Here is a 15,747-nt window from a genome sequence, read left to right on the forward strand (position 1 = left end):
TTAGTGTATAGCTTAGGTGCATAGAGGTGAAAGTAAAAAAAAAAGCTTTAAAAAAGACATTTTAATGAGAACTTTCATAGTGTATGCAACAAGCCACTTTCTCTGGCATAAAAACCCTAATGTTGTGTGTGTGTGTATGTAAAATCTCCCTTCCTCCATAGATTCTGGACCGGAAGAATGGTGAAATTGAGGAGATGAAGAGCACGTACAGGGCCAAGCAGAAGGAATCGGAGGAGATGATCCGTAAGCTGGAGAAGAAAGGTGAAAGGTCAAAAAAAAATGCAGGGTGACTGGGAACTGGGAGGATGTTTATACTGATGTCTCTGAACACTCAGAGTAAAAAGCCCAAAAAGATGCAATTCCACAAGAGATTGCGCTGGTGTAGACTGACGTTCTCCAGCTGTAGCGCTCAGTCCAAAGTTTATTCGCATAATGTGTTGCTTTATCTTCATGCTTAATTTCGTCTCCCACTCTTCTTTCTGAACTCACCTGGTTCAAAATGCATGTTATGAGAAACATATAAACTTGGCAAAGAGAAGTGTTACTGGCCATGTGATAGAAGTAATACTGTATCTTTGTTGACACCGATTTACTGACAGCACAACAATGAGCATGAGTATACGTCTGTCTGTGTGCATACCTGTGTACATACCCTGAGGCAGGGCCTGACTGCTATGTGTCTGTGTGTGTGTGTGTCTACACTCCCACAGTTCAAAGTGTGCTGCGGGAATCCCAGGTCATCTGTGAAAGCAAAGAGAAGCAAATTGCGGAGCTGAAGAAGATGTCGGATCAGAGTACCGACTCCCTGAAAAACGAGTGGGAGAAGAGGGTATGAGGAAAAAAGTTGAAGGTCTTGGATATTCTGCAGCCTTGAGCCAGAGGAAGACTGTTTGATAGCATGAGACTACAGTAGCAGACTGCACTGCCAGCAGCCAGGCCCGTGTTTCAGTTAGTGTGGGGTTTTGTGTGCTTAAAAATTAATGCCCTCTGTCCTGGGTAAATTGTGTTTTCATTCCAGATAGCTTTAGCTTATTGAGCTGTCGAGGTTCAATAAGGTCCAAATGAAATTTCCACTTGTATCTCCAGGGTCACTCAACATGTGACGAGCAACCTTGTGGAATGCTTTTTTTTCTGACAAGTACAGTAATAATAAAAATTGCATTTATTCCCCTTGAATAGGGAACAGATAAAGATAAATAAACAGATTTTAAGAAAAGACAAAAGTAACAAAGTAGTCGTTGGTAAGTTCTGAGACTGATATGGAGTTATCCTCCATCCTTTCAGCTGCATGCTGCTGTCACAGAGATGGAGCAGGAGAAGTTTGAGTTACAGAAGAAACACACCGAGAATATCCAGGAGCTGCTGGAGGACACCAACCTTCGACTGGCAAAGATGGAGGCCGAGTATAATGCTCGGTCACAGGCGACTGTGAGTACAGGAACAGATGTGTGTGTGTGTGTGTTTGGGTTCAGAGATGAAACTTTTACTTGGAACACTTACTCTTGCTCTTGTTCTAAGTGTAAGTTTTGAAGTATTTCATCTCCCATTTCATACTTCTTTATACCTCTACTGCTTTACTTGTTAACTTTCTAAATCCACTACATTTATCTGACACCTACAATTGTTTTTTTAAGTACATTTTGGGGCTTTTAGGCCTTTAATTGATAGGACAGCTGTAGAGAGACAGAAAATGGGGAGACAGAGAGAGGGGGAATGACATGCAGCAAAGGGCCACCGGTGGAATCAAACCAGGGACACTGCGTCGTGGATTATAGCATCTGCATATGGGGTGTCTGCTCTACTCACTGAGCTAAATGATGCCCTGCTAGCTTCTTTTTTAAATTAATATCTTGCATATCACTTCATAAAACACAATATGCAACATCAAATCAGTGGTTTCCAATTTGAGACTTGTGACCCCTTATAAGAAACCAGTATCTACTTGGGGCAACATGTCATGTTTCAGAAAAGGGGATTCACCCTCTAAAGTCTTTCAGACTGTTTCATGGTAGTAATGAATACACAACTGTTCAAATTTTTCGGGTGTAGTTTAGATACTGATCTTGGCGAGTTAACCTTTAATTTTGTCATCAAATCACAGTACTTTAACATGCTGTGTGTACATACGTCGGCTTTTTCGAGCGTGAGACAGCATCAAATTGTGATATTTTTTTAATTTTTACTTTACTCAGACTTAATGTGACATGATTTGACTTTGGTTTGTTATGCTCATGTTTTTTTAATCTGTGCTCCACACTTTGTACTAAAGGGAGTGCAGCTCAAGTGTTCAGACACTTCATGTGGGCAGATTATTTTCTGTACCCAAAACCAGACTTTCACTGGAACAAACAGGATTCTGGGTGACAGACAAGATGAGTGTATTTTTTTTGCATAAAACTCCTGCTATGTTGAGCTCTAAACATATACATGTGTCACATCTGTAATTATAAAATAGTGACCCACGCCACTTCAGGGCTCAAATGAAAGGAGACATCCTGTAACCTCTGGGCGAGAATGGCTCTCATATCTTATATCTGTCATCTTTACAAAGGTCTTTGATCCAAGTGTGTATTAAGTCTTACTCATGGCAGTGCTTGTGCTTGGAGATGTATGTGCTCACATACATTTACACACCTCACAAAGCCACTTTTTTTTTTATGTTTCTTTGATGTCATATGAAAGGGTTTTGTTTTAAATTGCACATTTTGTTAGTGGAGAATCATCAACACCAGAGGCAAGTTGAATGCTTCATAAATAGTATTGTTATCAGGATCAGCATTCATGGGCTGTCATATGCATCCCCCATACACACATATTGCTCCTGGCCTTAATCTGTCAGCAGGCCCACATTTAAAAGGCATCAAACACTGGACAGTGCAGGCCCGTTGGTAAGACCCCTCTTTTAATAATTAAAAACAGACAAGGCCCAAGAGAATGAAAAGAGCCCTCTGTCGTTTTAAATTAGCTGCTGTCGTGCCATGAGTTTGGGTTGACCTATGCACACACACACACACACACACACACCTAGGATAGGATGTTCAAAGTGGACTTTATCTCAGGTGGGTTATTTTAGCACTCTCGTTGCGTGGTTGCTGTCTCCACGCTTAATCCTTTAAAGTCAAGGTTGTCATGTGTCTTTGTGTCTTGCTGTTGACTCGTTATTTATAGTAGTGTTATAGTATAGTTTTCAAACTGTCAAGATATCAGTCAAAAAGACTGAGCGTATCCAATGTGCATGCACTGTGTGCTTGTAGAATATTCAGTCCTACATGGTTTTGACCAAAGAGCCTTGAGTGTGTGGTTTGTACAGTAAATGACACTGTGCTGCTTATCTGTTTTAGGCTTCTACTCCTTCTCTGCTCTGTATGGGGTGAGTGGGAGGTGTAGATGCTAATAAAAGTTCATACCCAGGACGCAATGTGAAAAGTTCAGTCAGTTCACATGTAATGCATGCAAGCCAAGATAAACTCAGATAGATGATTCATGCTCGTTCTTAAACAGCACTTGGATCTGGTTTAAGAACAGTGAAATGAAGAATGTCCACCTTCCCATCGCTACCTGGTTGGATTTCTATAAAGCACAGATCAAAGATCTCACAAGGGGCCTACAGATGTCAGACAATGTTATTCTTGGATGTTACCTATGCAAAGGGCAGAGCAGATCGAGTGACTGAATGGGTGCTTAAAAATAAATACAAGTCGATATCTCGCACCAGTCAAACCTCTTGACTGTTGTCCTTGCATGTCCATTTCCGAATGACTGATAATGGAGATGTTATTAATTTAGTGTTGTGATTAAGACGTACAGGTAACAGCATCTCTTTGATTTGTTCTGCTGTTATTTGGCTGATGGTTTAGCTACTGTTATCTACTGTCATTTTCTCTTCCAAAGAGCCAGGACAGGAGTTTGTATTATGCTGTTCTGTACTGCTCTGTCTGACACATACACAATAATACAGTGCTTTGCAGCTTTAGAAAAGTATCCGTATATCCTCTGTAATGGTCACGGAGAAACTGTTTTCCTCAACCTTTTCCTAAAGTCTATCCTTTTAAGATTTCATGTAGCTTACGCCAAACTTTTTTTTCCCCTTCTACTCATATTCCTCTAACACTAGTGTCTGAAACACAACATGCATGCGCACACACACAAACACACACACAGGCCTCAGGAGATGAATGATGCAAGCTGTCCTTTAGATTCTGGCCCTAGTTCTGACACTTAAATTCTAAAATGTCATCATTCACACTATATATATATATATATATATATACACAAAGTATATATATTATATATGTGTGTGTATGTATATAGTATATATATATATATATATATATATATATATGCTGTATATACTGTATATAATTATATATAGTCATAAATTGTTTGTTTTAAGACATTATCACTTCTAAATCTCTGATGGGGAACAAGGCTCTTACCGTGGCATATGCAGTCTTCACACCTAGTAATTCTCCCTCCAATATACCTAATTATGGTACATAATTTGCGCCCGCTGAGTGTGTCCAGGTGTACCCAGTCCAGCTTCAGCATGAGGAGGTGCTTCTTCTCATCTCCTGCCAGAAGGCTAAGTGTCAGCACGCGTCCCGGCCCAACACAGACCCCTTGTTCCTTTTTCTCAACACCCTACACTGCTAACACAAAGACAAAAAGTTCTCTCACCAGCTTTGCAGGGCGCTGCTCTCATATTTTTTCAAACACACCGCTCCCTCCTCTCCCATCACTCTACCTTCTGTCATCGCCAGACTCTGTCATCATGTAGATCTACTAGCACGCTCCATCTTTAATCAGCGCCCCGTCATCGCCTTTATCAGCCTGCCCACACTGCATTCCATGTTGTCATATGCACACACACACACACTCACAATCACTTACATACACACACACACACACACATACAGACAGACATGCATATACCAGAGGACAATATGCAGAGAGGGGACATTACATCAACACCGTGCCGGAAGAAGCTGTCTACATCAGATGGACTTTGATCATTTTCTTTACTGAAAAGCAGTAACCACCTAACTGGGCTTTTGACATTTGTTATTCAGAAACAATACTGCAATGTGAGTGAGTCTCCACCAAGCCTGGCAGTAATGACAATTATACATGTATGGTTGGGTCATTTAATTTCAGCCTTAACAGTCAGGTGTTTGTATTGGAACATTAATCAATTCCAAGTATTTAATGGAGTTGTCTTGCATGTCATCGACCATCCATGTAATGTAATGTACCTGGTTTGAGTCCAGCTAGGAGCCTTTGCAGCGTGATTTTCTGTTATCCTCCTACTTCAACTATAAAGACATTTTCCCTCTTGAATGAAACCGGCAGTATTTTCTACCTCAAAATATTTGAATAGTCGATCTTTTTGGAAACCATTTTGTGTTGTTATTGCCTCAATCCTGCCTACTGTACCTTGGGTACCATAAGTACTGTCTCTGTACTGTAGGTGCCATTATTTCAATTCTAACAATAAACCTATAGAAACATAAGGTAGTTTACAAATACAAAACTTAACAAAGTTAACTTAACAACTTGACAAAATTAAATCTCATCGTAGCGCATTAGCAACCAGGTGTCCGTGCCTGACTTCACAAAGGGAGCATGTGGTCCTAAGACCAACCTTTTCTAAGGTTTGCACCCTGAGTGATTCAACCTGTATGGTTTATTGCTTTTTCTGTGTGTCTGTGTGATACAGGAGAAAACTGTTGGTGAGCTGGAGTTGCGGGTGAAACAGCAGTCAGTGGAGGTGAAAAAAGGGCAACACGCTGCGTCAGAAGGTGACACAGGAGAAGGCCCAGTTGGAGATCCACATCGCATCTATCAGTGCCGAACTTCAGGAGGCCAACAGACGGTCAGGAGCTGTTTGACATGTGAAATGGAGATTCTAAACCTGTATTGTTAGTTTGGAAGGCTGATTTAAGCTAATTTGCCAACACCTCATTAGTACGTTGTTAAGATTCTAATTATTTAACTGTGAAGTTGGAGCACTGAAGTAGGTCGATGTGTGCAGCATTCACTATCTTATTATCACACAGTCTGAATCAAGCTCTTAACTGTCACAGGATGGTGAACCTGCAGAAGGAGAAGGGGCAGCAGAGTGAGCAGTATGAGCAGACCGTGCAGAGGCTCCAAGCCAAACATGAGACCGACTTGAGCCACTTACATCAGGAGCATACCCTGTCTGCTACTAAGGTCCACATAACCACGACACCTCCATGTGACTCTCCCTCCCTGATTGATGCAAAGTACAAAACCCTTTGCCAAATACAGCATTTTTTTCAACAAGTTTTTCCTCTGGTCTCCTTGTCCAGGCCTCCGAGCTAATAGAAGACTTGGGGAAAACTGTAGCCCAGCTCAAGCAGCAGCTACAGGACTGTGAACATCGAAGACACCAACAACTCAGGGTATGCTTTGTATGGTGGGGGTGTGTGAGCATATTTAATGTGTTTGTGTGTGTGTGTGTATTTATTTATAACTGCACAAACAGCATGCATCTTTTCTGTTGTGACTGTAGTAATGCCATCTGTGATGACGCTTAGGATTAGAATGGGCTTGTCTTTGTGCAAATGTGTCACAGTTTCGCTTGTTCTGCTGTCGTTCTTCCTTTCAGGATCAAGAGATAAGGTTTCAGCAAGAAAAAGATGAACTGCAGATCAACTGCGAGAAAAAGGTAGTGTGTAACTCGCTCTTTCAAGAAAACGATCCACCGAGTTCCATAGCTTCTGTCATTGCATTAAAGCAGCCCTGGACAAAGTGATTACGGTCAAGTAGAGATCAAAGCATGGAGTCACATGTTCCTTTTGGTTCCCCTTACTTTTAGAATTTATGTCTGGTCTCGTAAAATCAGACTCAGGATTAATGGGTAGATGTAAGGCTGGACAAAGAAATGAAGGAGGATGGAAATTTTAAGATTTAGTGGTGAGTGTTATCAAGAGAAGTAAGTAGATAATGGGAGTTGTAAGTAAATATACATAAACTTGCAGAGTCCTTCTGCAAAAGAAATGTAAAGGGGACATTTTTCTGTCTGAAGCATGCACTGTCAGTGTACCCAGGTCTACTCTTAATTGCACCCTCTTCAAAGCCGTACTGCATAGCCATAAACCATAGACTACAGAGACCATTGTTAATGATCTGAGCTGGACCAGACCAGGCCAGACTTCTTGGGTGAAGATCAGATTTAAAGACCGTACTGCACCTGGGTCATCTTCAAAGTGCCACAATTACCATGTGTGTGTTGGTGGCAGGCTGGCATACCCAGAGACGGGCCCCTCTGTCTGATACACCTGCAAGAGCTTAACAGGCCTATGCGCTCTTTATTTCAGGGTCAGGGAGAATTTAAATTGAACTTCTCCAGAAGAAAGTTTGGTTTTGATGTCTGTATTTCCCCTCAAACGTAGTCCGTTTTTCACTCTGTCCTTGTAATCAACCTGCATATTTTTCCACCTTTTACTTTTTTCTTCTTTTACTCTCTACAAGGTGACATGAGATGAAAACAATGCGAGTCAGTTGTTCATTTTCCTTTGTGTTTCCTCTGGAAAGATTCCTCTTTCACTGCACAGGAGTGTTAAATAAGATGCATGAAGGAGGCCAGGGTATGGTATCTGGTCATGAGAAGGGCCCAAAAGAGTGAGAGGCCCTCTGTGTCAGGCAGAGAGGCTCGGATGGTACTTTTGATGGGGTGATGGAGAGAAGAGACGAGACCAGATGCACAGGGTCACAGACAGGAGAGTTTTGTGGAGTGATGTTTGATGGTGTCTGCTCTTGCACTCACTTACACTTCTCTTGCTCTTTCTCCCTCCTATACTCTCTCTCACTCTATTTCTCTTTCTCAGGTTTTAGCAATCCACAGTGAGGCAGAGAAAGAGAAGTCAGAGGCTAAGAGGAAGATAACCAAACTAGAGGATGCACTCAGGTACAGTGAGAAAGCCTTTGTAAAAGTTTTAGAAATTGTTTATGCTGAATCTGTACGATCGTAATATCTTTGAGTTATTACCCCATACATTATAAATTACATTACAGTTTTAGACTGTATTTGGAGACTTAAACTGAAGGTGTAATGTTTCAGTAAGACATCTGTTAGCATCCCCTCCTTGATATTATCTTTGGTATGATGCATTTAATCTTTTTTTATTTGCTTTCATGAACATCTTTCTGATGGCTTAACACCACCCAGAGTTACAGTTCATAGCTGAAGTCTGGATACAAATAACTTCACCCATAAATATTCTCCGTTATCTTAGAATTTACACAATAATCAAATTAATGAGCTCAAAACAACGTTTGTTTCTGATCTGAGTGTTTGCGTTTGTGTGTGTGTGTATCCGTGTGTGTGTGGTCCTTCCCTCTGTGTGAGTGTTGAACATAATAAAATGATACAAGGCACACCGTCAGCTTCTCAGCCTGTCAGCATGTGTGTGTGATAGATGTTTGCACTTGACATAGCAAGTTAGACCAGTGAATCCTCCTGGTAGAACGGAGTAGAAGAACAGGCAGAGAGAAAGATGCGCAGAAGTGTGCACACACTCGATCTTTATCTAATAATGTCATCAAAACACAAACAGTGATAGAGCCTGGGGTTGTTTGACAGGTATGTGGACACATTTTCTACTTTATTAGTGAAATTTACCCCCTTTGGTCATGAAATTTCCAACATACATAATATTAGTGAAGCATGATATTTATTTTACAATTATTAGTATCACACATTTTAGCCTTGACTTGGTGGCTTCAAACTGTATTAGAGAGTTGTTTATGTCTACTGACTTAAGTCTTTGATCATAAGAGCAGTGTGTATGAATTCTGATTTAAGGTGGAGTTTGGCTTTAACAAGCCAACCCTTGCACACTCTCTTTGATCTTTTTTTATAACTCTGAGTAGTACTGTTAGAGTTGAGAGCCTGGAAACTGTGATGAGAAGTCTTACAGATCAGAGCTTCGCATGTAACAGGCATTTGCGTTGTCTTGAAGAAAACTACCAAACCTAATCCTACTGTATCAATCTAACAGTCCCTACAATAAAGAACCAAGAATCACATACTAAAAATACTACTAGTAGGACATTGTGTTACTCTTAATGTGAGACATTATTGAGAGTTGTAACAGAACCGTAGAATTATTTTGATGTTGCAAAATAAGCAAGATGATTTAAAAAGCTGTACTTTATATTTCATACGTACAACTTTTCAAATGATTGTGTAATGGGAGAGATTGCTCCTATTAGTTATAACCCAACTCAGCAGTCTCCCTCAGCCCGACACATCTTTTTATATTGCTTCGTGTCCTCTTGGTCTCTAAATAAGCAATGGTGTGGTAGGCTGTCCAGAAAACAACACTTTCTACTTTAAGGTAATTTTTCAACCCTATCTAATGACAGTGATGTTGCTCGCTTCAGTAAGCTATTGGTTAATTTCAATGGAAAACATTTATCACATTACTAATAACACCTTTACATGTCAAATTGTAAGCCATGAAAAAGATCTGTTTAATGCCACTAAATGCTTTTTAAGCTCCAACTGGATTATAACTGGAACATTATATGGGGACATAAAATGATTAACAAAGTAATAATTCAGATAATAATAATTCTGTCTGCTTGTTAGACTTGAAATCATCTTTTGCAGTTTGGATAATTATTAGTGCTCTCACCCTTTAGCCCTATCACTGCCTTCCTCCAGTACTATACAAACACTCTCTGCTGTGACTTCAGCCAGTCAGTCAGCCAACCAACCAGTCAGCCAGTCAGTGCATTCCACTGGGTAATTAATCCCATGCAGAACTGCATTACTTGGTCACAAGCAGATTAGTTTCCTTGGTCAAAGTAGAAAGTGCTCAGTGCAATCGAACGCATTCTACAACCTCATCTCCAGTTCCAGCCATACATCGCCGAGGCCAGTCAGAGTGCCATCACCCTCCCCCTGAGAGATTTGCAACTGTTTGTCACAGTATAATAGCAAATGCTGTGGATTGAAAAGAATTGAGCATGGCTGTATTAGCTTTTTTTTGTGTGTGTCCTCATGAATATTACCCAAGGCACTTTGTATCTTCAGTGGCCTGTGAAAACAGGGATAAATCTTTTTGTGTGTAGCTGTAGAACATGATCACCATTACTGTGCCATTTGTATTTCTCTCAATGTGAAACAACATGAAAACAAATTTAGCAGTTTGGTGGCGTTTAGTATTCAAGATCGCAGAGGGACATTGATGGTTGTGGCTGCTTATTGTTTGTGCTCGTCATTGTCAGCCCGGCAGCAGAGGACAAGCTTAAACACAGCAGACAGATCCATTTGTGCATAAATTATCCTTGTTGTTAGTATCAGTAACGAGCCAGTCTTTTAGTGTTAAACACTGAGAAACAGCAAGTGGCCCATCGGGCTCTTAGCTAATTAAGTGCTCAGGCTTTGCACACTGACACACACACACACACACACACACACACTAAGCAGTCTGATGTCTGCTACCTGCCTGCTGCCGTGGCAACATTGACGGCCTTTAAAGGCGATCCAGGAGAACTTCAAAGTCAAAGGAAGACTGCACGCAGGGGTGTGTGTGTGTGTGTGTATGTGTGTGCGTCTAAAGATGAGAGGATAGGTGATAAAATTAAACAAGTAGAACTGCTCATCATGTCTCCCATGTGCTAGATAATGTGTGGTATGTATTTTGTGTGTGTGGTTGGATGCATGCATTTAGCAGTTTATCAACATGGACCTAATAATAACTGTTTTAATGGTATATTTAGTTTTCTCTGTGTAAGAGCAGGATAACAACTGATGATGAATGTGTACAGTTCTGATTATCGTTGGTCATATAGAGCATACATCGGTTATCCACACCCATTTTCTTTCCATGGTTTACACGCCCACTCTTTTTTTCCCAGTATAAAAAAAAAAATCACCCCGTCCTACCATGCAAATAAGCATTGCTGCGTCAATTTCAGTTCCAGGTCTGTGTTACTATAGCAACAACAACAGAAAGCACTACAAAGCTGTGCAGAGAACAAGTTTCTGTCTTCTACTTTCATCCCATCGTGCCTCAGATCATTACAGGGTATTAGCATAGAGATTGAGAGATGCACTACAGAGGGAGGGGGGAAAAAAAGACAGAGGGAGCTCATCTGGGGAACAGCTTGCTTGCTTTTGCAACAATGACCTCCAAAATCACAATTCAAAAAAAAAACATCACAAAAACCACCTGAATGGTTAAAGTAGTGAAAAAGCAAAACAGGCAGTCCATCTCTAGATTACTGTGTTTTCTCTCAACATGAAGAGGCTGTCATGTATTGTATTTCCACGCTGTCCCTCCATACCATTCCATTCCCCTCCGTCCTGCTGCTTGGCACCCAGCTGGCTTTATCAAAACCATGTGGCTGCTTAGGTGTGGAGCAGGGTTGTAGAAACTCTGACTGTGTCTCTCAGCCGTAACTTCTTCTCAGTTTGATCGTTTACAGTCTGGGGTGGCAGAAGTGGCGTCTGCTGCAGGCAGCTGGAGGGAAAGAGTGCTCGCCTTTATGAGTGGCTGCACACCGGCTGTGTGAGTGCCTGTCCAAAAACCAGTAAGCACACTCACGCTGTCATGGATGGGATGTGTCATGGTGTGTAGAATTTACACCAACTCTTGCGCTCTCTCAGTTAACTTGAAGTTTCTTGCTGCACTCTTGTTTTGTTGTGTTATTTTGTGTGTGTGTGTTTGTTTGTTTTTAAGACCTTGATTTTCTTTATTCAAAGAAAATTAACTGTGTTTCTTTGTGTCTGTGTCATTGTGTGTCTCTTGGTGTTTGCGCATGCTTGCCCACATGCTTGCATGAGATAGAACCCCTCTTAAAGGTGTAGGATGCATCCAATATGTTCTTTCATGTTACTTCATGCATACCCTATATCTGTGTGTGTCTTTGAAGTGGTCTTATCTTTCTCAGCATTCCTCTCCTCTCCCATGACAGAGAGGATGGAGGGAAACAGGGGTGGTGGTCCAGAGAGGGACCAGAGGTAGCTGAGCAGAGGCTACACAGCCTGCAACCCCATTTAGTATTGAGGTGCAGGAGCAGGTGGAGGTATGGATCCTGAATATTGAAAAGCTTCAGCAGGGCTCAATATTTACTCCCATGGCAACTGCATTGAAAGGGGAGGAAGGAGACGGGTTAAGCGCCAGTTCAATACCACAGACTTGACAAAAGGATAATTGTAAAGAGCTCTTTAACTGGGTCTGATAGTCAGGGTTGTACCAGTTAAATGACAATTACAATCTCAGATAGTCTTGCTTCATTGTCATCATCAGTGGATTAAACACTGTTTTTCTGGCATAAGAAGAGTTAAACATTAGCTTATAAAAACAAAGCAAAACATTTTTTGGGGTTCAATGATCTCAGGAGTGTAATGCCGTGTTTACCAGCTTGTAACATTGCAACATCTAACAGTGTACAGTGAAGGCTTCTTTTGTCTTTTTGAATATTAAATTAAATGGAAAGATAATGAAGCAGATAACGAGTGTCTGCTCTGTGAAAAAATAATAATGATTCTGGCATTTAGTTATTCTGATGTAATTTGTCATATCTGATCACGACAGTAACTCGTAACACTAATATTTTCCCCTGATTGATATTCTGTCATATTCATATCATGCTGTAATGGTGTGTAAATATCTTGCCATGCCTACATGATTGTCACACATAACCAAATTTGACATTTTCACACTAAGCTAGCTTACTAACAAATATTCACTGACAGTATGAATTTATACCAAAGCAGGCGTAGTTAGCTCTTGTTCTTAAAACAGCTCAATCTGGATGGATTGTCTTCAGGGCTTTCACTGTTTCATTAAAAACCTTCCAGCTTCATTTTCCATTGTATAATGTTGGCGATATGTAAATACAGTATGTTTACTTTAGGGACTTGTGCCTAGTTGATTTAGCATATTATGCTGTTGTGTGCATAATTCATGAAGCCAAATAGCATCTAAATGCACAGCAAAGGCAAAAAACCAGTTTGAAACCATGTCATGAGTTCTCTCCTCTCCTCTCCTCTCCTCTCCTCCAAATTGAACTAAACCCATATTGTTGCCCCAATATTAAAGCTTTAGTTTGTCATGTATTTACACAAAGAAGATAACATCCCTATTTCATCATGTCAGAACTATACCAAAGCAACAAAGAGTTGAGTAGAAATATTAAATACCTCTTTAATTTCTTTCCTGGGTGAAACTAACTGAACTCCAGAGCCATTTTGAAGTATGACACAGACATGTGTCTTTTTCTTCTGTCCCACCCACATGTTTATTCTCTCTCTACTGTCAGCCTGGGCTACACCAGATTCTTTTTTATCCCTCACTCTCCTTTGGGTGATTGGTTGGCTTTGAGGTAAGACGCACCAGCTAGTGTGAGGGGAAGTCACTGGCTTTGTCCCCAGTGTTGCTGGGAATGCATAAGCTTCATTGGTTGCTGTTGGTAAAGATTAATTAAAATGTCATCTGTCATGTCTGCCATGGCTGAGCAAGGCACTAAGCCCTTCTTCCCTCTGCAGTGTCCACTGATCTCTGGCTAACACCATATTTGAACTTTCACTGAAAATGTTTAGGGCAGGTAAATACTAACAAAGCATAGGGAGGTGTACTGTATGATTGTAAAGCTCAGGCTTGACTAAAGCATTCACAGTTGTGAGATGCTAACTTCTTTTTAAAGAAGTGGATAGCAATGCTAGTTGAAGAAGAAACTGTTCCCTGGTAGAAGCTGAATGACTGTTGTGCATTGTTGCACATTTCTGTGAAGGATACTAATAATACAGACTGGTTCTTTATGTGTATATGTGGCCATTTTGTTTCTTATCCTGTTGTGAAATACTGTTTATAAACAGACCATATTTGTAGGCAGTTTTAAAGCCATCAAGCTCAATAATTCTCTGTTTTCTACTCTTCTCTTTTCAACTCTTTCTCTCGGTCTTTAATATTTTCTTGCCCTTGTGCTGTCTCTCTTTTGTGTTCACTTATTTGTGGTCTGTCTCTTATTCTGTGTCTCTGTCTTTTTTCTCTCCCTTTCTCTTTCTCTGGGGATGCGGATGAAAACCAAGCCTGTTTTATTTTTTCTTCAGAGGGCTCTGAATATTTCAGTTTTGCATTTTCTCTCTTTTTATGTGCTCTCTCTTTTTTCCAGGCCCCTTTGATGTGTCTGTGGATTCGTTATCATTCCGTTTGGATGAGCTCACAGACGCAGATGCGCGGGCACTAGCATGCACTTGCGCACACACGCCGCGTGCGCACACGCTCTCCCTCTGTCTTTTTATACGAGAGACCAGAGGCATCCGCATGCGAGCGTGCATTCTAGTCTGTTTTGTCAGTCTTTTCCATGCCTGCTCCACCCACATCACTGCCCATACAATTCTTAAATACTCTGCTTACATGATGAGAATATTTGCATAAAACAATTAGACTTTTAAGTGTGTTGCATTAACTGTATGTGAAGGTTTATATTATATAGTTCTTTATAGTTTAAAGTTACTTGCCTTGTGTATATCCAGCATGTGGTGCACACTCATACACACACAGGCGGCACGTGGCATTGTGTGGTCAGGGTTGTCCGGAAAACGCCGGTATCCCTGCAGCCCTCCTGTCTGCCAGGCGGCGGGATGGCGGAAGCTCCTTCACCCTCTCCAGCACACACACTCCTCTCTCCTTGCCTCTCTCTTCCTCCCCTTTAAACAGCCGTTGAGGGATGAGAGGACTTCCTCTTTAGAGAAGGCACATCTTTAATTTGAGCCTCCTCTCCTTCCACTTTTCTGACCAGAGATCCATTTAAAGCTAACCGGCCGCCCTGGCGCTGGCACCCCTCTCCTTCCTTTCCCTCTCTGTTTCTCCTTGCCAGGCCTCCCTGACTCTTTTTCTCTGTCCTCTCATCTCACCCTCATCGCTCTGTTATTGATGGTGACACGCTGTCTACCGCTCTAGTGACCACACGCAGTCAGAAACACACACACAGTTATTCTCCCAGGAGTCACTGGAGCTGCCATGTGTTTACCTGCTCTCCTGAGCTTTACAGCATAGTATGTTTCAATCTGCCACATATTAGAAATTCAGCAGCAGTGAATCTTTTTAGTGTATCCTTGGAGGGAAAGGCCCAGCAGCCAGCTGCAACAGTCGTAGTGCATTTCTTGAGTAGAGTTGTCAGTCACACACAGTTTGGGACTGTGGCTCATGAACAAAGGCTCACATATACTCACACACGTGTGTGCGCCCGTACACACGCGCCTTCCGCCGTCTCTCAAGCGAGACACACACCCAATTCATTTCTGCTCTGCCTTGGAAGTTTAAAAAACTTGCTATTTCTGTGACATCCTCTTTTCCATCTTTCTCTCTCTTTCCTCTTTCTGTCTTTTTCCATCTTAGCCTCTGCACATATCCTTTGTGTCTGTCTGAGCCCGGAAGGCAGTCATGCAACCAGACTGATTAATAATTACAGAGTACACAAAATTGGGAGAGGGAAAAAAAAACAATTTCTTTGTCGTTTGATGTCCGACATGAGAGAGACCAAAATTACAAAGAGACAGAACACTATAAAGAGGAGAGAAAGCTTGCACATTCCTTTTTCAGTCCTCAGCTTCTGTTCTTTGCCTTTTTTAATGCCTCCTTTTGCTGTTTTTATCTCCTCTGTCTTTCTGTTCTATCCTCATAAACACTTAAAGTTGCTGCTTTGACTATGGGAAGTGATTAATCATTCAGCAAAAATGTGAACTTTGTGAATGTGTGTGTT

At 41.3% G+C, this 15,747-nt stretch overlaps 1 protein-coding gene across 1 annotated transcript in view; it reads left to right on the top strand.

The window, feature by feature from the left end:
• Positions 1–15,747, top strand: part of cep112 (centrosomal protein 112) — a 103,264-nt gene that overhangs the window by 25,261 nt on the left and 62,256 nt on the right. The window contains 9 exon segments of the mRNA XM_085784300.1: positions 162–261; positions 711–829; positions 1,285–1,428; positions 5,717–5,770; positions 5,772–5,872; positions 6,084–6,213; positions 6,333–6,425; positions 6,632–6,691; positions 7,854–7,933. Coding sequence (XP_085640426.1) covers positions 162–261; positions 711–829; positions 1,285–1,428; positions 5,717–5,770; positions 5,772–5,872; positions 6,084–6,213; positions 6,333–6,425; positions 6,632–6,691; positions 7,854–7,933 — 881 coding nt within the window.

This window comes from Trachurus japonicus, chromosome 8 (genome assembly GCF_045865225.1).
Source record: "Trachurus japonicus isolate A0001 chromosome 8, Traja_1.0".
Classification (NCBI taxonomy): Eukaryota; Metazoa; Chordata; class Actinopteri; order Carangiformes; family Carangidae; genus Trachurus; species Trachurus japonicus.